Source organism: Lepus europaeus, chromosome 1 (assembly GCF_033115175.1).
Source record: "Lepus europaeus isolate LE1 chromosome 1, mLepTim1.pri, whole genome shotgun sequence".
Classification (NCBI taxonomy): domain Eukaryota; kingdom Metazoa; phylum Chordata; class Mammalia; order Lagomorpha; family Leporidae; genus Lepus; species Lepus europaeus.
In genome coordinates this window covers 107,954,153-107,978,283 of record NC_084827.1, presented here as the reverse complement: position 1 = coordinate 107,978,283, position 24,131 = coordinate 107,954,153, and the positions used below count along the sequence as shown (strand labels likewise).

Genomic DNA, 24,131 nt, shown 5'->3' with positions numbered 1-24,131 from the left:
AGACTGACAAGAAAGGGATAACTAGGAATGTTAGTAAATGAATAGCTGAATCAGGGTTACTTAACTTTCTGATGATTTCACAATGTATTGCAATCAATACATATATTGAGTCAATTAAATAAGACCAAAATCTGCTACTCTCCCACTACATATTATTCTTAACAACACATTTCAGCATAATACATTACATAGTTTAAACTACTAACTTCTTTATTAAACCTACTAAAAAATCCTGATCAATGCCTATCAAACAATTTTTGTGTATACAGTATGATATAAAATTGCTTTCAACCCTGGGTTAGGGAAAGACGACATGTTTTCCTACAGTAACGTTTATTGTCAACTGATAGAAAAGTGAAAAGGAGTAAAGTATCACTTGATTTCCCTAATACATGCACTAAGCTCTTTTAAATTCATTTATATCATTAGGTTCACATCCAGGTTGATATACATTTTATTATATATAGCTCTTAGCATTTAAAGAATTAAATTTAATAGGTAAAAAGCATATCTTACTTTTATCCTCGATATATTCATCCCAGTTAAAAATACTCATTGTCCTATTGAAAGTGGTACCATTTCCATCCAGTGAGTTATTAAAGAAAGAAGTGACATTTATTTCAAAGGAAGAATTATCTGGGGGCCATTGCAAACACTTATTCCTCAGGTTGCCCATGAACAGCTGCAGCCCTATTAGAGCAAACACGCTCAGACAGAACACAGTCAGGATCATGACATCCGAGAGCTTCTTCACCGACTGGATCAGGGCCCCCACAATGGTCTTCAGGCCTATGGAGAAAATCAGAGGGTGGAATTAAATATGCTTTACAACAAATAATTTACTGAAAAACATATGAGCTTGTCCTGGAAAATAAAAATGTCATGCAGAATGACAATAATATTAGTTTAATGTTTGTGATCGAATATTTCATGAAAAGCCTGCTAGCTGGTGAAAATGAATGAAAGCAAAACCTGTACGTTCATTAGAAAACTGAATGGAAATGAATCAAATGCATATTTCCAACCACTCCTTAGAGCAAAAGAAATGATTTTGTTACTCATGCTTAAATATCAACCTTGTGTAAGTATTTTGCTTTTATTTGCAGATGTCTTACTCCCTAACCCCTTATTGGATTTAAACAAGTCTATATGAATAGAGTAGTAAGAATTCATGAAGTCACTGAATTATGAGTTTATATATTTGTGGGTTCTGGAAGCTTGGTTACGGGTTAACAAAAGGAAGACATCTGAAAATTGAGCCCCATGCAGCACTCATGCTACCCCTTGCTGTTTCACTTATCTGCGGTTAAAAAGATTACCAGTTTTAGGCCTAAATGTTTATTTGCATCAGTTTGAACGTCTCTTAGTTTAGCTTCTATGCGGAAAGCTTGATGTTACGGGATGCAAACCATGTAGCCTGTTAACTGCAAATGCCTCATGCAAAAGTTGTTAAACTCAAAGGCTGATTTAGAACAGCTGTAAAGAAAGCAACGAGTAAAAAGCAAAGAATCAAATCTATCCAAATATGATGTACTGATTCTTGCCTTCTGAATGCATTTTATCTGCAATATACAACAAGCAACAAGGCTTCTGCACAAAAGCTGTGATTGTAGCACCAATGCAGCTAAAGTCAGCCTCGGTGTTTAACCTAGCTCTCACCTGGAATGACTGAAATTGTTTTCAATGCTCGGAGAACTCTGAATGTTCTCAACGCTGAGACATTGCCCAGGTCCACAAACTCTGTCACATATCTGTAATAAGGAGTTCACACACAAACACAATGACAGAACACAAGAAACAGTTGGAGATATAAGGAGCCTACCACCTTATACCAGTTTCTTCTTACCTGGGATTACAGAAATAGTTTTCAAAGCTCTCAAGACTCTGAAAGTTCGAAGAGCTGAAACATTGCCTAGGTTTACAAATTCTGTTACATACCTGTAGAATTAAATCAGAGTTATTCAGAATTTTGGGAAATCTAAGTCTACGTTGGTCTTTCATGAAGACCTTTTCAACTTCAATGAGTATGGCCATCAATTTCCCATTTAAGAGAAAAATGGCATTTTCATCTATCATAATCTTGAATATGTGGGAAACCTCATTTTAATAGTTTACAATGCTTATTGAAACCAAAGCCATGTAATTTACTGAGAGTTCCTAATTTCTCCAAACTGAATATTTGAAAGAAAAATATCTTAAATTCATTTGACAACTAAAATAATTGCTTGCTCTCCCAAAGAAAGCCACCAAGCAGAAATATGGTGTAGGCTCCCACTAGTGATTCACTCTTCCAGGTAGAAAATGTATTAAGGTACTTACGCAAAAGTAATGACTGTGAAATCCAGCCAATTCCATGGATCCCGTAGAAATGTGAAATCTTCTAAACAAAAGCCCCTTGCAAGTATTTTAATAAGTGATTCAAAAGTATAAATTCCTGTAAAGGTGTACCTGAGAGAAAATAGCCAAGCTCACATTAAATAATAATTTATATGTACATGTCATAAAGGTAACTTAAATGACAATTAGAGGATTCCACATTGGTCTTCCTGTGATACAGAATTTAAGTAGAGCTTAAGACAAAAAGGTGCACTAAACTCTGAAGGATATTCCCACTGTAAATAAATGAACACTAAGCTTTCCATACAAATTAATTTTAAAAATTCAAATAATATAATTCTAAGTGAAGATAAAATCTGAAATACACTGGTTTTTGGTCAGTTTTAAGCAAATAGACATTAATATAAAAATGAATGAATCATTTGTGCTTCATAAAACATGCACTATTGAGATCCATGAAATATGTACTACTAAAATACTAAATTGGGTATAATAAGAATAAGAACATTGAAATTAGGTATAATTTTAATCAGAGAATACTAATAAGCACTGTACAAAACTCACAAGGAAGACAAAGGGTTACAAATTCTGACAGTCAAAATGGTATAGTTAGAGCAAATGCCTGTGCCACTGCAAGCTTCATCACAGAGCAAATTAGCACTTTAAATGCATTTGAATTAATGTCTGTTGCATGATTTGGTAAAAACAAAGATGAAGTCTCCAGCTGTTAATAGCACAATTTGAAACAGAAAGGAAAGCCCAAATTGTAAGGTATTTTTAAAATTTTTACTTACTCCACATTCTTTGTCCAGTCTGGAGGGTTACTCATGGTCATAAACACACAGTTGGTTAGAATAGTGCACATAATGAGCACATTGAATAAAGTAGAAGAATATCGTCAAGGAAGACAAAGGTTAATGGAAATCTTACTTTCATGCACTACTGTGCCTTCATCTGAAATCATGAAGTTTAAAACAATTGATGCTTATTATTAATTTATGCTACTCTTTTATAATTGAGCTTTTCCGTTTCTGTAATTCAATGACCCTGTATCTAAAACACATCTCAAGTCAAACTATGAGGTTATTTAGAGGTTTTATAGGTACTTCTGGTAATTATAAAGACTTATTGCAAAGAAAGAGTTCATTTGTTGATAATATATCAATATGAGTTTTCTTAGTGACAGAGTAAGTTGAACAGCTACCAGTTTACTATGCATATAAGCGCTGGCAAAAATTCATCAAGAGGATTTGAGTAATTAATTTAATGTATTATAACTTGATTCTGAGAGTCATGTCGGTTGGAGGTCTTATAATAAGCTCCTTTCTAATTGGGGTGTATAATATACTATAATTGCTCATAAAATTCTGAAGTGTGAGACTAGAGGGTAGTGTTAGCACTGGCATTTCTTGGGTTTATGATTGAGTCAAATTACTTATTAAGTTCCCAGGGACTTAGTTGACCTGATTATAAAAGCAAGAAAAAAATAACCATTCCATGGAATTGCTGTGGAGATCTAATTAAAAATTAGTTAATCTCCTATAACTTAACATACATGGTACATGGTAGATGCTCAAAAAATTGTTTTTCTTATGACCTGAATCATAGAGAACAATGTAACAATACCTGGTTTGCTTCATTCCATCAGACTTTGTCATTATATGTATAGCCAATGTCTTATACTTTCCTTTATATAGAAAAAAATTATGAAAAACTGTTTCCAAAATATTCAGTAGCTAGATCATTGAAATGATTTTCTTTCATACTTAAGAAAAAACACAATAAGGACTCAGGTGCAATTATATAAAGAAGCCTCCTTTTTCAATGTGACAATTTAAAAAACTCCAAAGATGGAATAAATACTATTTATATTCCTTCTCATTGTTTATTTTTGTTATAAATCATCACATTACTTGCATATAGCAAGCCATAACCCTGATTTCAACCCCGATACAACAGGACGGTGAGTAACCTACATTGTGTTAATCTAGAATGGAAATTCCTTTGCATCTATAATCTGTTTTAGTCAAAAGAGCATTGATTTTTCCTTTTTAGTTGCACTGCAATAAGGCCCCTCTTATTCAAATGAATCTGCATGAAAACAGAAGTGAGTGATGTGTATCAGCCTCCAGAGTGCCCTACCATCAGAGAACTCATAAAAACACCATTTTAGAGAAGAAACACATTGTTTCCCTTTATTGTTAAAACAAAGATAAAAGCAAATTAAAGATAGCTTGTTATCAACATATAGAATTGGAGGGTTCTTTGTTTTTGCTGGTCTGCTAGGTTCTACTGGGAAAAATCACACTCCTTGGCTGATGGGCACCATTCTAACGCATGGTCATAACCTCAACAGTCATGAACTCAGTCTTGTATTCTCCCACTTGGCTCTGGCTCCCACTCTCTCTAAGGAAAATTTCAAATATTCTGCCCTTTCCTAAGCTTCCAATCTGTTTTTCTTCCTTCTCCCTACTTCAAGTTGATGACTTCATTTCTTTCTTTACAATGAGAAAAGATAGCATTAGTATCCCCAAAATCCCATTCCCAAACTGATCACATCTGGACCTATCCATCTCTCCTTACTGTTAGAATGGGGAAGTTTCCAATCTATGGACACCTGCCACCATTTCAGAATACTTCAATAATCTTTTGTCTCTTCCTTATCTGTAGGTCTCCAACTTTATTGATTTTTTTCCTGTTAACACAAACTTGTTCAAGTCCCTCCTATCTAGAGAGAAAAGAAAAAGAATTCTCTCCTGGAACCCATAATCCTCTTACTACTTAGGACCCTACCTCTCTCATCCATTTCACACCCAAATTTCTTGAGAGAGCTTTTTTTTCTCCTTTATGTTCCCTAAATCTGCATGTTCAATATAGCACCAATTACTGTCAATTCTACCTACTATTTCTGGATTCAGTCCACTTCTTTTCATCCAACATCACTTTGTGATCCAAGTTTCCCTCAAGACTAACAACCAAGATAAGTAGTTCAACTTGATCACTGCAATTTCCTCTAAACTGAACTTTCTGAATCCATGTTTGACTCCTTTCAATCCATTTGTCATACTGCACCAAAATGACCTTTGTAATTGTAATTTGGATCATTTTCATAGGTATCTCCTGCTCTTAGGATAAGGAATAAATGTCTTAACAGAGTCAAGATTTTAGGAGAACTGACTCCTGAACTTCTTTTTCATTTTTCTCTTCATTATACTATCTCCATTTCAATAATTGTTTTAGGTTGTTGAGTGCCATGAGTGTTTGTAATGCTCTTTCTCAAACCAAGGTCTTGAAATTTCCACCTCTTTTCCTCAGAAAAACTCTACTTCACTGTAGCCAATTCATATTTTTTTTTCTGTAGTACCGAGATTGACACATTTTGATCTACCAGCAATAGTTCTCTATAGCTCCTTTCATTGTTGCTCCAATGAAAAATTTTAATGTTAATCTTTTTACTGGACTATGACTTCTTGAGAACAGAGACTGTGTTTATATTACTCACTAGGATGTTCTTGCCGTTTCACACAGTGTCAGTTGACTATTGAATTAAGTCAATTTTGCAACTTATTTGTAACTAAAATGGAGTAAAAATTTTCCTTTTTAGTGATTTTGATGCCGAATTTAGTGATTTAGGAAAAAAACACCACAATACAACATGAAATTTGTCTTTATATAGATTGCATGCATAAGTTTCCATATGCTTTTAGAAAGACAGGGCATAGGGTAAATATATAGTAGAAATTAACAGCCTCATGAAATTTATGTCACATAATCCATTCAATTATAGTTTTAGGACCCTTCACAATTTTACTCTTGAGGTGAACATTTGGCCCAATAACTAAAATGCTAGTAAGCATGCTCTCATTTTACATCAGAATACCTGGTTTGTCTCGTGGTTCTGGCTCCCATTGCAGACTCTGACAGGCACCAGTGATAGTTCAAGTATTTGAGTCCCTGACACCTGTGTTGAAGAACTGTATTGCATTCCCAGTTCTCAGCTTCATGTCCCCACCTGCTGGCTGTTGAGGGTATTTGGGAGTGAACAAGTAGATAGAAACTTTCTTATGACTTTAAATACTAGTCATATGTTTATAGCTCCCAAGGTTATAGCTATCTACAGTCCAATCCTTTCCAGAACTCCAGATTGGCACATCAACCTCAGATCTCACTGGATGCCTGTTTCTCAAATGTAACATGCTCAAAACCAAACTCTTGATTTTACCCATCAAATTGGTTCATTCTGAGTCATCTCAATCTCAGTAAACAACAGTTCTATTTTTGTTTCTTGACCAGATTACACAATTAGGGTTGTGCTCAGTTCTCACTCATTTATGTCTCAATCTAAATGGCCAGAAAAACCTTTTAGCTTTTCTGCAAAATGAATCTAAATCTGATGACCTTTCACCAATCTTTCTCTTTCCACCATAGTGCAAATCCGCATCATCTTTTACCTTCGTAACTATGGTAGACCCAGTCTGTCTTCTTGATTCCAGTCTTTCTGTCCATGCTGTCTACTCCTCATTAAGCAGCCAGAGTGATCATTTAAAATGTGAGTCAAGTCATGACACTCTTCTGCTGGGAACTCTTTAGTCATCTCCCCTCACCTTATTCAGAATGAGTTTGATGTTCTCACTATGGCCCACACTTCAGTCCCTGACCTCCAGTCTCACTGACCCCTCCGTCTCATGCTTCCAGTTCCCATGATTTCACTTTTCTCCTATATTTCCATGTCTATCTCTCTCTCTCTCACTTTTTGTGGATCACTGTTCCAATTATCTATTTTCCTATGTATAACCTCTCATATGTCCTATACATCATATTTTTAAATCTAAAATACATAGAATTATTTCTTATTATTAATAAAAAATATTTTAATATTAAAAATATTTGGGGGGCCAGGATTGTGGCATAGCAAGTAAAGCCACCACCTGGGACATAGGCATCCCTTATGGGTACTGGTTCATGTTTTGACTGTTCCATATCCCATCCAGCTCTCTGCTAATGTCTAGATAAAAGCAACAGGGAATGACCCAAGTGCTAGGGTCCCTGCCACCCATGTGGGAGACTTGGGTGAAGCTCTAGCCTCATGGTTTTGGCCTGGCCCAGCCCTGGCCATTGCAGCTATTTGGGGAGTGAACGAGCAGATAAGAGACTCTCTTTTTTCTTTTTTACCTTTCTCTCTCTCTGTAACAATGACTTTCTTTCTCTTTCTTTCTTTCTTTCTTTCTTTCTTTCTTTCTTTCTTTCTTTATTTCTTTCAACAGGCAGAGTGGATAGTGAGAGAGAGAGAGAGAGAGAGAGAGAAAGGTCTTCCTTTGCCGTTGGTTCACCCTCCAATGGCCACTGCGGCCGGCGCATTGCGCTGATCCGAAGCCAGGAGCCAGGTGCTTCCTCCTGGTCTCCCATGCGGGTGCAGGGCCCAAGGACTTGGGTCATCCTCCACTGCCTTCCCGGGCCACAGCAGAGAGCTGGCCTGGAAGAAGGGCAACCGGGATAGAATCCGGCGCCCCAACCCGGGACTAGAACCCGGTGTGCCGGCGCCACAAGGCGGAGGATTAGCCTGTTGAGCCACGGCGCTGGCCATGACTTTCAAATTAATAGATAAATACACCTTTAAAAAATATATTTGGGGTCCAGCGCTATGCTGTAGTGAGTTAAGCTGCTGCCAGCAGTGCTGGCATCCCATAGGGTGTCGGCTTGAATTGCAGCTGCTCCACTTAGGATCCAGATCCCTAACAATGCACCTAGGGAAGCAGTGGAAGATGGCCCAAGTGCTTGGGCCCCTGCACCCAAGTGGGAGACCTGAATGAAGCTTCTGGCTCCTGGTTTTGGTCTGGCCCAGTCTTGGCCATTGCAGCCATTTAGGGGGTAAACCAATAGGTGGAAAATTTCTCTCCCTGTCTCTGCCTTTTCATTTCTATAACTCCATTTTCCTAATAAATCTTTAAAAAATGGTACCTTAAATGACTTCCATGACTGTATGATTTAAGAGTGCCTTATTACTCTTCCATTTTTCACTGATTTTTTCTTTAGTATTATCACCAACTCACAGATGTTTTATTTGTCTATTGTGTTTCTCCTCCCAAACACACACACACATAATCATAACTATGAGAGCAAGGATTTGTTTTGTTCAAGATTGCATCTGGATGCTTAGAAGAATATCTACATCTCAGTAGGTACTCAATAAGTATTTGCAAATGAAGCAACGCAAATTAATAGAAAATAAAGGAGCATGTGCATATGTTTAAGTTAAAATAATAAAAATTGACGTGAAACAATTCTGGTAGGGAATTTTAGAATTTTTAACATGTTTGCTGTATAGAAAATGTAACCATGCTTTATTTAAGTATCAAATAAGATAGCAGGCAGATCAGAAGCATTCCAGTTTTCAAAATATGCCCCTGCAAAAATATAGTAAGAAAAGTACAACTTCTCACTTTGCCAAAATCAAGAAACAATACTAATTAGATATGTAAAAGCTTCTAACCATGATAACAGCTCTTTTAGAAACTAGTCTGGATTTTTGCTGACATAGAGCTATTAGTTTAGGTTTAAAATGCAAACTTTTATTGTGGATGATCTTTTATGTAGTTTTAAACTTACTGATAATAATGACACAATGGCCTCCCAGTTATGACCAAATGCACATGACAAACTTCAGGAACTTTTATTGTATGGCAAGGGCACTATGCTTAAAGTCAGAGAACCAGAATCTGAGGAATAATGGATAAAATCATTGTAAGAAGTCTATATAAACAACAGTATTATATATATCTAAGTTTACTAGGACCTCTGATCTGTTGTGCCAGTATCACAAAAAGCCTGAAGGATTTGAGTGCCAGTACTATGACAAAGTAGGTTAAGCCACCACATGTGATGCCAACATCCCATATTAAAGTGCCAGTTCTAGTGCTGCTTCCAATCCAGCTTTCTGCAAATGTATCTGGGAAGGGAGCAGAAGGCTCAAGTACTTGGGACACTGCCATCCATGTAAGAGACCTGATGGGTTTCTGGGTTCCTGGCTTTGGCCTGGCCCATGCTTGTTGTGTCCATTTGGAAAGTGAACCAGTGACTCTCTCTGTCTCTCTTTGTCTCGGTCTCTCTGTCTCTCTCTTTCTCTGGCTCTGCTTTCAAGTAAATATTTTTTTTTTTTGGAACACTGAAGGAATTATTTGTCTTAGACTGTTAGTCCACCTGCCTTTTCTTTTCTTACCTCTACTCCAAGGTGAGGCATCTGAAATACATTGCTTTTTCTCAAGCAATTAGAGATTTAAAAAAAATCTTATAATCCTACAGTGGAACGTATCTGTGGTTCTGAACAATCCATAAGCTTCTAGCTGAGGCAACAATTCAGTTTGGTACACATTAACACATTTACTGAGTTGACTTCTCATCTCCAATTCCATTGCTGCAGGCCTCCTAAAAATTTTTCCCCTTGGAGATTGAGTTACTTCTGGGAAAACTGATACAGCCCTCAAATTCAGGTATTGCCAAGATTTCTAGAGAGCTCCTCTCATAACTATGTCCTCAATCCCCCAGGTTGTCTGAGCAGGAATTCTAAACTTGCCCTGGCCCTCCACCACCACAGATCTCATTTCCAGCATGTCTTAAAGCTGGATTCATAACATCCTGGGATTTTATTGGAGCAGGATGATAGCTTTTTTGACATTTTTCTTAAAAAGAAGTATGTGATCCCCTACAAAAGTTAGCAGAAAGAAAATCTGCCCTTTTCTTTGATATTGGATTTTCTTAATTTCATCTCATTATTAAGATGCAGAACAAAACATTTTTCTGATCAATTCAAATCTATTTTCTCCTTTTTTTTTTTTAAATCTTATTCTCTAACCTGTAAGTCACTTGTTTATTTAGCACATCCTGTTTCAGTCTCTACTAAAAACTAAGCTTAGGGTTTAACAAGCTTTCCACATAATTTCACGTATAAACTATGCATACCTAAGGTGCATATAATTATTCAAAAACACAATGATAACTTACAGAAAGTTTTTTTTAGCATATAGACTATAAATATATGGAATGTAATAGTAAATCATAGTTTATAATCCAAGAAACTCAAATATGAATCTTTAACTTTATTTATTAATTTCTAATGCTAATTCCATGTTCAACTGGGTTCACTTACTTGAAGAACAGAGGTAAAGGAATATTATTTCTTAAGATAATGCAGGACGGCCAGCGCCGCAGCTCACTAGGCTAATCTTCCGCCTGCAGCGACGGCACCCCGGGCTCTAGTCCCGGTCAAGGCGTCGGTTCTGTCCTGGTTGCTCCTCTTCCAGTCCAGCTCTCTGCTGTGGGCTGGGAAGGCAGTGGAGGATGGCCCAGGTGCTTGAGCCTTGCACCTGCATGGGAGACCAGGAGGAGGCACCTGGCTCCTGGCTTCAGATCGGCGCAGCGTGCCGGCTGCAATGCGCCAGCTGTAGCGGCTACTTGGGGGGGTGAACCAAGGGAAAAAGGAAGACCTTTCTCTCTGTCTCTCTCTCACTGTCTAACTCTGCCTGTCAAAATAAATAAATAAATAAAAGAACTATTAAATCTTAAGAACATAAAGCATAAATATCAACTGCAAATGCACTGACGTTCATACAAAATCTCAGGGGAGTTGTACACTAGAAGTTAGTGCTGAACTTGGGAGGGTACCACATTTGTAAAGACATCCTCTGCCACTCTGTTGGGCAAGCTGGGAGGTAAGCTTTACAGGCCTGTTCCCCGGAACTGAAACAAGTATTCTGTTTCAGGTTTGCTCAGTGTTCAGAATTCTATACATTATCTAGTTCAAAATATTTTCTGGGCCTGCTAGTGGTGGTGAACTTCTACACTGCCAGCCTAAAAACCTGATCCTGGGTTGATCATGTCATGGGACTTTGAGCAATGACTTTCTTTAGAGAAGACAGAACTTTAAAAGTTGTCCTGTCTGAAGCTTTGCTGAACTTGTTTACCCTGACTTACTTCTGCTTCCTGATGCTTATCATTCTGTATTCCAAGACTTCTGTGTTCTTCCTGGAAACACCCCTGTCCAGTACAGCCCCAGTCTTCCTTCCAAGCTTTTGCTTCTTTGGCTTTTCCAAGGCTGCCTGTCAGGCAGAACACTGTCCTTGGCCTGAAATAAAATATCTCATTTACCAACTACTCTGTTTAACTTCTGAGCATAAATAAAATTACCTTCTTCCACCAAGATGTTATCAATCACATTTCTAGGAAGCAGATATCTCAAACAGGACAGTAAAGTCTAAGGTGAAGATGTATATCAATAGGCAGACAGTAAACCTTTGGGGAGAAATGATTGTAACAATATATGTGACTGGAATAAGACAAAAGAAAAAAAAGGATTTAAAATAGAAAATCAATGTGAATACTGTGGGGAAAATAATCTGGGGAAATATTTGAAAGTCTGGTGTGTATACAGACTCAGTTGTAAACATTTACTAACTCAAAGCTTTCCAACGCTGAAATTCAATGCAAGAAGTAATACAAATCAGAGCAAAATGACACAAAATTGTAAAATTTAAATTATGTATATATTTTCCAAATATAAAAAGCAGTAAAGAATTAGCACATGGAATTTATTCCATTATTTAACACTATAAAATTGGAAGATTTACAAAAAGGAGTGCCTGGTAAAACAGTCCAAATTAATAAAGAAGGTAAAATATTACAAATTAATAAGATGGTAAAAAGTCCAAATTAATGAAGAAGCCATGGATGCAACAAACAAATTGGAAAAGAATGGTAGAAAGAAGTAGTGAGTCAAGGAGAGGAGAACTACTTGGAAGGTGAGGAAAAGTGATTTGCTTACCTGGGATCCCATTTTACAATATGCTAATTATAAACAGCAAGGAAAGAGAAAAGCACATAACATTGCCAACTACATATATTTTGAAAAATACCTGGCTCAATATGTTGGACAGTCAAGAAAATTCACATGAGTGCCATTGGAAAAAGGATATGAATGTACCAAAATCTTAATAGCTAATTTTCTAATAGGGTTGAAGGGAGTTAAAATGTACAGGGCAGGGGTGGCACTGAACCGAGAGATTGCTTTCCCTTTATTCAATACTATAAATGTCTGAAAAAGAAAACACAACACATAAAACAGAATTTAGGACATGCATTAAAGATGTTAAGAGAAATGTGAGACCACTATTTCGAAATACTGCCCTATAAGATAATATAGTAATGTACTGATTACCAACATATGACACAATGACAGGACTGTTTTCTTTCTGAGCATTATAAATCCTTCTAAATTTGATAAGTGACATGAGGATCTACAGAAAACTTGTCAAAGATTTCTTGGTATTTTTATCGTCTTAACATTAGTATTTTAAACTACATTTTTAATTCACAATAAGCACAAAAATGAAGCTTTGATTATTTCTTTAGCTAGATACTTTTATCATGAAAACGTCAAGGTTTTCCGGGTGTGTCTTTCCTCAGACCCCCTTTTGGCACTGACAAATCACCTGCTTTCATTGCTTCTGTGGAGATGCATGGAAGGGAGAAAGTCTATGTGATAAAATGTAAAAGTTAGATCTGTTGAAGATCAAAGTGTTTTATATTTTATAGCAAGCTACAGATTGCAAAGAGGGATTTAGATATTCTTGGGAATATAAAAAGTATATCCACCTTTTGCATTTTATATCATAAAATAATTCGTATTCAACAAGTTTAATGGTTTTTTATCCTTCCTCAATTCCTCCACTGCAGATTGTCCCTTCAGTTCTCTGCCTGTCCCAAGTTTGCAGGTTCAAATGAGGGTTTCCAAAAAACTTCTAGAACAATTGGTCTGTTACATGGTCAGGCCCACCCAGCATCCTAGTCACATTTTGCACAGAGGAGCAGAAGCTCAACATTCTTTACCATCATTCCTGAGACTCCCATAACCAGTTGGTGTATAGGGGAAAGCAAAGGCAACTTGACTAAGAACTCACTTTCTTATTAATATAGTAGGGGTCCAGGTCCTCCAGGGGCTCTGACACCATCTCTGGAGGAATGTCTCCATAAATAAATGGAAGAGATTTTCCTGCTTCCAAGTCACTATTTGGCTTTGGGCCATTTTCATCATCCTCATCCTTGCGCTCCTGCTTGGGTCTCTTGGCTTTCTCTTCTGCAATGCGTTGTTCAATAGCAGCAAGGGATTCCCTGGTAAAGAAGCGGAAGCTGTCAGGTCCTGGCGGTACCAGCACTGATTGTGCCATCTTTTCATCCTGCTCCTTTAATCACTGTTTAGCTCCTTGCATAAGAAAGTGCTACAGAAACAGGGGAGAAAAAGGCAATGACCATTAGGATTAAAGGTGAAGGTAGTAGTTACATGACACTGAGCACTGAGATAACGAATATCAACTAAGAGAGCTGCAATGTTTTACATAGAAAGCTGTATATAGCATTCGGGGAATCTCACGCACACACTCATTTGCTTGCATGGAGATCTATCTTTTACATTCAGTAGGTGTCTATGAGGTAATCTAAATCTCACTCCCAAAATGTTTTAAGTGATTGGGCTACTTGGGGGAAAACACCCAATTCAGAGAACTCTAGAACAGAGGATACTGGTTTGTGCTTGCTGTTTGACTTGTGTGACTATTTTGGCAGCCATCTTTTTAGCATTCTTTCTGAAAAAATACCAGATATCCAAAACAAGAGATGAAAGATGACACAAAATTGTAGGACTGCAGCTTTGCGAGGATCTTGCAAGTATCTGCGTTTCCCCACACTTTCTCTTTGGCCCACTTCATCAGCTTTAAACAGTTTATTCAAAGCCAATACGTCAGGTACAGGGCTCTGGAAATGCTGAAATGCCAGGCTCTGGAGTCCTAGGAAGATACTGCTTGAACGCCAGAGAATGGAAAAGAGCAGGAGCTGCCTGATTCTGTTTGGAACTGCTCGGAAGCTGCACAGGAAGGAGCCTGGTTCCTGCCAAACTGGGCAGGAAGTCACCCACGTCAGAGGTCTGTGGCTTGGACCCCCTGGCTCAGCAACCTGCTGCTAGGTAGTGGAATTGCTTCTTAAATTAACATACTTTCAATACGTTGGGAAATACTGCAGAAATAGCCCATGTTCTCAAACACTGCCCATTTCACAAAAACCTGGCAAAGCAGTCTGAATGCCCGTTTTAGAATCTGGACTCAAAAGCATAATAAGTTTAAGACAGTTTCTCTTTAAAGCATACTCCTATTATATGGGTCTTTGTGATAACATGAACGGTGTTTCCCTAGCATTGGAATCATCTTTTACTAGACCAAATCAGATAACAGCAGTCATTCCAAATGTTATTTCTACACCTGGGACAGGACTTTCTATATTATTTGAAACAATACAGATAAGAGCTTGATTTTCAAATGCCATCTATACAAAAATCACTTAATCCACATTTTTCTTCATTTAAAAGCATCAATCTATTTTAACCCCTACCATATAGGAGTGAGAGTTGCCACTTAAATACACGAAATGCATTTTCTAAGAGTGAAATGTATTAATAACCAGTTCATTTGTGCAGTTTATACCAGAAAAGAGGGAAGCCTCAAATAACATAAACTACAGTACAGTTTCCATTTAAAAAATTCTTTGAAGTAGACCAGGACCTTTTAGCCAGCAGACTGCCCTCCAAGCATCACAGTATTTCTAAAGACATCTCTCTTTTTCCTCATGCATCCTCAGGGACCCTCATGCCCAGCGACAGGCATAGGCACGTAGATGGTCCTTGGATACTCAGGGGAGGAAACTGTCAGGCCTGGATGCTCTAATAGAAGAGGAGACATGCTAAAACATGCAGCTAGCAGCTTCGAAATGAAAGTGGTCCCCCAGCAGATTTCCCCAAGGATTCTACTGTAAAGGTAGAGAAGCATCACAGAGAAAAAGCATAATAAGAATATGAAAACATTACCCCTGCAGAATCTTTTACACTCAGAGTTTGGGATTGATAAGCTGGCACCAAGAAGACTGCAGCTAAAATTCCATCATGCTTTAAAAAAAAATTTTTTTTTTTTAATTCTCCTTCAAAGACCACACCTAACTTCCTGTTAAAGGATTCTGGTAACTGAAGTAAGAACAAGCATTTCCTGTGCGGGGACTACAAAGTGGCATTTTTATAACCACCACTAGAGGGCTGGGGAGCTGTGAAGAGAAACACCTTCTCAGCGTACACAGACACAGGCCTGAAGCAGCCCCCAGCTGTCAGAGATGGAGCGCAGATCATGTGCAGGCCTTTCTTTCGAACTAAACGCAAAAACTTTGCTGGTTTCAACTTTTTATTTTGTAAATCAATAATTCTGTTCATGTTTTTATTTGCTAGCCTAGAAATTCAATCAATATGATTACTTAAGCGATAGTAAAAGTAAACAAATTGTGAAGCATTAAAAATAAAAATGCATATAAAATAACAATTACATTAATGAAATCCTTATATACAGTGGGATTTAACATTTACTTCAACCCAGTGTCTGAAATCCAGTAAAGTTCTTGGCTAACTCAACAGAAATGCCATTTCACCATACAAATCAACTTTCCCTAGGGGGGGAAAATCACCCAATAATACATCAATATTATTTTATCTTTAAGTCACCGAAAAGAATCAGGAGAAAAGTATGAATAATCCAATGATATTTTAAGTGCCAGCCTTTTATCTAACAGCACAGTTAAAATTGAAGTATTTACTAAGTACCAGTAGCTGGGTTGCAGTATCTACACACACTATATCTTTCCATTCCCCGTCCCATCACCACAACTCTACTGGATAAACACTTTCATGATCCTTATTTGAAAACTGAAGAAAGGATGCACACTGACACTGAAATTAGGAAAAGTTGCCTGAGATCATACAAACAGAATTCAAACTCAACATCTGAAACCAAAAAACTGATCTTTATTCAGCCATAGAAAGAAACACCTGTTCATGCAAAGAAGGCCTAAAAGAAAGATTATATAAGAAGTAGTCATGACACCAATTATAATCAGAAAGAGTTCCACCTATTAAATAAATATATTTTGCACATTATCTGGTTTCACCATTTTCATTAGAAAATACGGCTGTTAGAAATGATCAAGGGGAAGATGCAGTCATAAAGAATATTTTATTCACTCTATCAGGAAGCTTTGCTTATAAGACATAGAACAGTGTACAAATTTGTTGTGGCAGGGAAAAGAAAGGGAATAAAGAAGGAAGTTGGGTTCATGGTTATTGTCAGGAGCCAGCTTTAGGCAACAGATGGCTCAAGAACTCAACTCATGCTGAACCTTTTGGCTCTGACTTCCCCAATGAAACCTTTTCTGGGGATTCTCTCTTACTGTAGTAAGTTGCTACCACAGATCCAGCCTCCTGCGGCCGATGCTGTGGTGCAGTGGGTTAATGCCCTGGCCTGAAGCGCTGGCATCCCATATGGGCTCCTGTTCTAGTCCCAGCTGCTCCTCTTCCAATCCAGCTCTCTGCTAATAGCCTGGGAAAGCAGTAAGATGGCCCAAGAGCTTGGGCCCTTGCATCTGCGTGGGAGACCCAGAAGAAGCTCCTGGCTCCTAGCTTCGAATTGGTGCAGCTCCAGCCGTTGTGGCCAACTGGGGAGTGAACCATCGGATGGAAAACCTCTCTCTCTCTCTCTCTCTCTCTCTCTCTCTCTCTGCCTCTCTTCTCTCTGTGTAACTCTGACTTTCAAAGAAATAAATCAATCTTTAAAAAAAATAGATCCACCCTCCCGACCACCAAGACTCAAATCCAATAGGAACAAAAATCCAGAGAAAACTCATTGTGTCTTATGGCTCAATTGGGCCATATGTTCATCCTGAAGTAATCACTATATTTAGGGTAATGCTATCCTACGTTGGCCTTCCTGAAATCAGATGACCCATCTTGTAGTGTGGAGTAAATCTCACTTAAAACCTATGAACATTCACGGTGTCACAGAAGCATTCCTCAAAAGTAGAGTTGAGGTACTATTACTGAAAAGAGGGAAAGATTAATTTGCGTTATAGTCAATACTAGCCATTTTTTTCAACACCTCAGTATCTGGAGAATGACTCTGTTTATCTATGTATCTATCTATCTATCTATCTATCTATCTATCTATCATCTTCCACATTTGTCAACTTAGAGACCAGACGAGATATTTGCAAAATTCCTTTTCCAAAGTGAGTTGACAAATCCTAATCAAATACAGAAATATTTCACAAATCTCTTCAGTGAGGATTAGATTCATTCATCAAGTGTTCTCAGCAACAGTTAAATTTGTTATGCAAAATATTCTGGTTCAAAAATAAATGTGAAGCTTTACAAAGTGATTTGCAAAATACTATATATATATATATATATATATATATATATGGAGGAGATTGATCACAATAAAACACCAGAGTGTTTTACTCTTGGTCAGGAACTATTTTAAGAGCTATAAAACCATCCAATCCTGATAAACACTTGAGAAAGCCAATACTGTGGGCACCCTAACATAAGACATGAGGAAGCTGAGGCTCCGAGAGGTTAGATAATATGTAACATACATAAGTTCTCACAACTGAAAACAGTAGAGTCGGAATTTTAGACCATGCTCTCTGGTTAAAGAATCCCAGCTTCTAATAATTATGCAATGTTTAAGACTTTTTCTGGAATCATTTACTATCAAGAGCACACCAAGACATGTGTAGTTCCTTTGAAATTATATGAACTGGAAGATCAACACTTTATTTCTCATTGATCCCAACCTAGTGAGTGTGCCTTAGAATATGTAAAAGGCAGAACACAAAATGTTTTACCAAGACCTAAAATGAACAATACCCAAATAATTTTTATAATACCTGAATCATTATTCTATCTCAAAGAGGTTTTGTGTAGCATAGATTAAAAATAAAAATTATACAGTCTCCTGTTTCTAATAAATCAGAATGAGGTTTTCAGATATCATGCACATTATTTGTCTTCCATTTGCTCTGACTTGTTTATATCATACTGATAATTACTGGGAATTTTAGATGATGGGTATTACCTGAAGATTTTGAAATTTGCTTATATTGATTTTCAGACAACTTTGAATGATAGACACCATTTGTGAGACACATGAGTAATGAGGAATGTAAGTAATATTATAAATCAAAAATATTAATAATTGAGTTTCTATATTCTGATGTCATTTCTAGTGTTTTTTTTCAATATTCTTTTCCTTTAGTTTTCTTACTTATAAAAGAGGAACAATATTTTTACAAAAATAATATGTAAAAAAGTTAAGTCATGTTATGACATGATGATATATTCAAAATAGTTATGGTTATATGAAATTTCAATATATAAAAACAAGGATGTGTGGTCGTAAACATTATCTGATTCTAATTTCTCTCCACAAAGTTCAACATTTATGGTAAGTGTTTAAATATAAATTTATAATAAAAACAATTGACATTAAATATCATAGATAAGGACTTTTTTGTGTAATAGTTCAAATTATAATTATCATTGTGTATACATATTCAAAAACTTGCAGAATTTTGTATGTAACAGGTAAGAAAACTGAGAAAGACTAAGGCATGTCTTACACTGCAAGTGATTTTTTAATCCTGTTTCACAATGTAATTTCTAGTTTTCTTCTGTATCTTAGAAAAAAAACTAAGAAAACCATTCCTAAAATTATTTGAAGATTTATTTTCCAAGTTTTCTAGGCTGCTTGTTCCGTATGTCTGAGTCTATTCTGTCATGAATTTTTTGACTGTTACCTGATGTGCTTTTTTGTACCTTTACTCTTCAGTCTGACTCTACTAGCTCATTTCAGCAACTAACAATTTTCAGAGAGGGGAGAAGGTCCTGAAAAATCAGAGTTACATGATTTTCTGCCGTACACCAGGAGCAGAGCATAACAGAATATTAAGGACTTCAATTCAGTATGTAGCACTCAGAAAAATTGTCATTTTTTTTCTCTGAAGTCCTGTGTTTAGTTCTATCATGAAACAAACTGTTTGAATATTTTACTTTCACGTTATGTACACTAAGTAATATTCTTTATAAAAGTGTAAATGATATATTTTATGGTACCTTTTATTTTTAACAGAAATGCACACTAATTTTATTGTGATGATCTCTGGGAAATAACATTTAATTTACAAATACCCCCTTTACATCCAATTTTCCTGGGAAAAATTAGTTAACCATATCAAATAAAATATACATATATCTTTATACAAGCATTTTTGTTTCATTGTCAGTAGACTGGCAATACATTTCTGTCTCCTTTTGAAATCTTCAGATGTAGTAAATACATGCTAGAGATTTCCATAAACTGATTCAACCTTTTCTAAATGGCTCATCAGCCAGAAGGCCACCTCTAATCTAATCGCGTATTTGTTTTTGATGGCTGCTAACGCTGAGACCACAGAACGCCATTTCTGCACCATAATACTCAAGTAAGGAAAAAAAATTCTTAGGTTGTGGTTCTTCTCACAAGGGTGTAGCATGTCCCTTTGCTTCATACACCTGAATATGTCTATCTCGGTTTTCCTCATTCTTTCTGCTGTCATCAAAGACTATGTTATATTTCCACCTTACGTCTCATGCTTTTCCAGCTTCTAATCTCCCCAGTGGGAGAATAGATCTGAGTGTCTGGGCATCATCCCCATGTCGGAACAAGCAGACAGAGCCAGGAGCAGGTCTTTGAAATGAAAAACAATGTTCAAAAAATAGCTACATTCTAAAGTGTCCTAGATACACAATTTATATGTGCTTATGTGCGTGTACTTTGTGTGTGTGTGTGTGTGTGTGTGAGACAGAGAGAGAGAGAACTAGAAAAAAAGCGAATGAGAGCATAGGAGACTTTTGATTTGTTTCTTTGTGTCATGCAACATGAACTAAATTCTGACACCCTCTTAAATCCTTGATTTGGGTATTTCCTTTTATCATTGCAACATGTGTGAAGGAAACAGTATAGTTGTCATTTTCCAAATGTGGTGGTGACCAGGGATTATGGATGTTGACTGACATAATATTCTCACTGAGCCAGAGTTTGAACTCACATATGTCTGATTCAAACCCCAAATACATTTCATTGTTTCACTTTTCCTTCTAAAGTGAGAAGTGAATCAGGCAGACATAAGTTGAAAATAATGATGGGAAGTACATCTGCTTTATAAACTATCACTGGATCCCTATCTGTATCCAAGAAATCTGTAGAATTCCACAGGTCCCTTGTTGTAAGACAAATTGGCAACACTGGGAGTAACTAAATTTTCCCTTATAGTCTTGCTGTTGGGGAATTAGCCTGGCTTCTGCTTGAAAGCAGAAAGTGTCTCCTCAATATCTTCACATGCACCATAATGACTACACAGGCCCAAGGCACAGAGGAAGAGCTTAGACATCTACAAGATACTTGCATATTGACAAGATTGACGACACTTGAACGTGTAGTCCTTGGCACCTTCGTCACTTCATCATCGCCTTTCTGACCTTGCTTTCTCTTCCTCTTTTTTGGGTTTATCTTCTTCCCCCTGCTTCCTAATTTTGACTACCATGCAACATTTTCTCCGCAACCATATACCTCTCTCATCATATTCATTTATTGATTATTTGCCCATTCTTGTGACCCCATTTACACCTGTATCATGATGCCCTCAATATAGACTCTTAGTTCTAAACACTTAGTCAAAATCCCACCACATATTCCCAACAACCTATGTACAGTCTCTTTTTGGCTGTTCTTAACTCTGAAGTGAACATTTCTAAAACTGAGCCTATCTCCCCTAGAAATTGGTGTCATTTCTTAAGTATTTCAGTTCCTTCAATGGCAGCAATTTCTTCTATTTACCTAAATTAGATGTTTTTTTTTCCTTAATTATTCCCCCACTTTCATTCAATTTTTGATCTCTCACTAACTCTTACTATTTACCACCTTTAGGAAACACTTCAAAGATTCATCTTTTCCACTTTCCTTTATTAATCTCCAATGTGTTCCAGGTATAGATGCATAACAGGACACACCACTTATTCATCCAAAACATAGTGGCTAACTCCTCAGGTGAAAAATATTACAGCCATCTTTGTACTTTCTCTTTCTCATATGCTACATCATATCCATCAGCAAATATTCTGGTTCTAGGATCAAAATATTTCTAAATCCTATCATCTCTTGCTTTCTTTACTGCTAGAACCCTGGTTGAAGTCACCTTCATCTCCACTAACATAATTTAGGGAGCCCAATGCAACATGAAAATGTGGGATTTTTTATTCAAATGGCAGGAAAAGAGTGTCATAAAAAGGCAACAAAATTTCAGTAAGATATCACTGTCCAAATTGGAATAGCTATTACCAAAAAGACATAAATAACAAATGCTGACATGGGTGCAGCATATGGGAGACATTGACAACCTATTGGTGTGAATATAAATTAGCACAACTACTATGGAAAACAATACAGAGACTCCTTAAAAACACAAGAAATAGATCTATAATATGACACAGCAATCCCAGTGCTGGATATACATATATCCAGAAAAATAAAATTACTGTATCAAAGAAACACTTGGACCCTCATATTTATAGCAGCACTATTGACAACAGTCAATATATGGAATCAACCAAAGTGTCCATCAACAGACCAATGAATAAAGAAAATGTAGTACCTATACATAATTGAAAATTGTTCAATGATCTAAAACAGAACGAAATCCTGTCATTTACAGCAAAATGGATGGAACTGGATGACATCATGTTGAGTGGAATAAGCCAAGCCACAGAAAGACAAAAAACAAATGATCTATCTTATATGTGGAAGCTAAAAAAAAGTGATTTGAATACATATTATGGATTACTGGAGGAAAATAACAGGAGGAAGGAGGATAGAGTGAAGTTAGATAATGGGTATGAAGACAGAGTTGGAAGGAATAATTTCTAGTGTTCCACAGTTCAGTAAGGTGAATATAGCTCACAGTCGTACATTCCACATTTTATGAAGAACTAGAAGAGAGGCGTTCAAAAGCTCCAAACACGGAATAATGACAAGAAAATGGAAGCATGATTGCCTGACCTGAGAGAGAGAGAGAGAGAGAGAGAGAGGGAAAGAAACCCTCCAACAGCTGATTCACTCCATAGAGGGCCACAACAGCTTTGCCTGGCTGAAACCAGGAGCCAGAAGCTTCATCTGGGTCTCCCAGGTGGGTGGCAGGAGCCCAAGGACTTGGACCATCTTCAGTTGTTTTTCCCAGGCCTTTAGCAGGGAACTGGATGGGAAGAGATGCAGCCAGGACTTGAACTGGTGCCCATATGGAATACCAGCATCACAGGCTGTGGCTGTACCTGCTATGCCACAACACCGGCTCCAGTGCAGGAAAGTGGTGTCCTTATTCTGCTAAAGACTGCAGCGATTCTCCAGCTTACTCAGAAGCACAGTCAAAATACAAACCATGGCTCACGTTGCCCGGCCAGATCTGCCCACCCCTCCCACTTCCTTCTGCCATTTCTTCTCCTGGCCTGCACTTGCTCACACGGTCACTTCTCACACAGCACTCCAGACACGTCCCTTGCTCATGGTTTTCTTACTCTTGTTTTTCTCTCTGCCTAAAATGCCTTCTCTTAAGACATTTGCTTGACTCATTCTAAAGGGCCTTCTGGCCTTTTCTCAAATGGGATTTTTTCAACCATAATATATAAAACTGTAAAGCATCTCCTGACCACACTTCTTTCTTCATATCTTCAATTGCCCCAAAATGCCATGTAGTTTAACTATTGTTATTGGGAATTATCTGTTTCTGTTGTTTGGGAGGTAAACTACCAATCTTAATGAGGCTCACCAGAAACAGACACAAAAGAGTCTTACTAGGAAAAAGAGTACTATCCAGAATACATAAGGAACTCAAAACACTCAATACCAAAAGCAAACCTCATTGTAAAAATGGGCAAAATATATGACAGACATTTCTCAAAAGAAATTCAAATGGCCACACATTTATGAAAATATACAACATCGTTAACCATCAGGAAAATGAAAAAACAAACCACAATAATATATTATCTTAGAGCAGCTATTACCAAAAAGACAAAAAATGACAAATGTGGGTGTGGATGTAGAGAAAAGGGAACACTTAAACACTGTTGATGGAAATGTAAATTAATACAGCTGCTATGGAAAATAGCATTGAAATTCCTTAAAAAGCTAAAAATAGCTCTACCATATGATCCAGCTACCCCATTTCTGGATGTATATTTAAAGAAAATGAGATTATATTAAAGAGATACATGTACTCTCATGTTTATCCCCACATGATTCACAATAACTAAAATATGGAATTAACCTATGTGCACATGAATGGATGTAGGAATAAAGAAAACAGTATGTAAAACACAATAGAATAGTAGTCAGCCATAAAAACATTGTTTTATCATTGGTAGGAAAATGGATGGAACTAGGGGACATTACAAATACTGAGTGGTCTCACTCATATACAGAAGCTAAAATAAAATTTATCTGAATGTAGGCTAGAGACTGGGAAGGGAAAGGGTGAGAGGGAAAAGAAGGAGAGCAGAGAACAGAGACCCAAACTCAGTTAGATGATGGAATAAGTTTGGAGGTTCTACAAGACAGTGGGAGTAACTGCAGCTCATACTAACTTACTAAATATTTTATAAGTAACTAAAAGAGAGAAGCTCAAAAGTTCCAAACATGAAGTGATGATAAAAAGATGGAAATTACTTGCCCATTTAATCACTGCATGTTGTGAATATCTTGAAACGTCACATTGTATACCAGAAATACATATGATTAATACATAATAATCGAAATAATTTTTAAAGATTAAGGAAATGGAAGTGTGAATTATAC

The 24,131-nt window shown here is 37.0% G+C and overlaps 1 protein-coding gene across 1 annotated transcript in view; it reads right to left on the bottom strand.

Annotated features, from left to right (window-relative positions):
- Positions 1 to 15,295, bottom strand: part of LOC133766450 (sodium channel protein type 2 subunit alpha) — an 83,251-nt gene extending 67,956 nt beyond the window's left edge. Inside the window, exons 1-7 of the mRNA XM_062200124.1 lie at positions 15,239 to 15,295; positions 13,287 to 13,604; positions 12,303 to 12,421; positions 3,132 to 3,221; positions 2,320 to 2,448; positions 1,660 to 1,751; positions 517 to 789 (exon numbers count right to left, since the gene is read on the bottom strand). Of these exons, the coding sequence (XP_062056108.1) occupies positions 517 to 789; positions 1,660 to 1,751; positions 2,320 to 2,448; positions 3,132 to 3,221; positions 12,303 to 12,421; positions 13,287 to 13,553 (970 nt within the window). The 5' untranslated portion in view covers positions 13,554 to 13,604; positions 15,239 to 15,295. The remainder of the gene's footprint in view (positions 1 to 516; positions 790 to 1,659; positions 1,752 to 2,319; positions 2,449 to 3,131; positions 3,222 to 12,302; positions 12,422 to 13,286; positions 13,605 to 15,238) is intronic.
- Between the last annotated feature and the right edge of the window lie 8,836 nt (positions 15,296 to 24,131).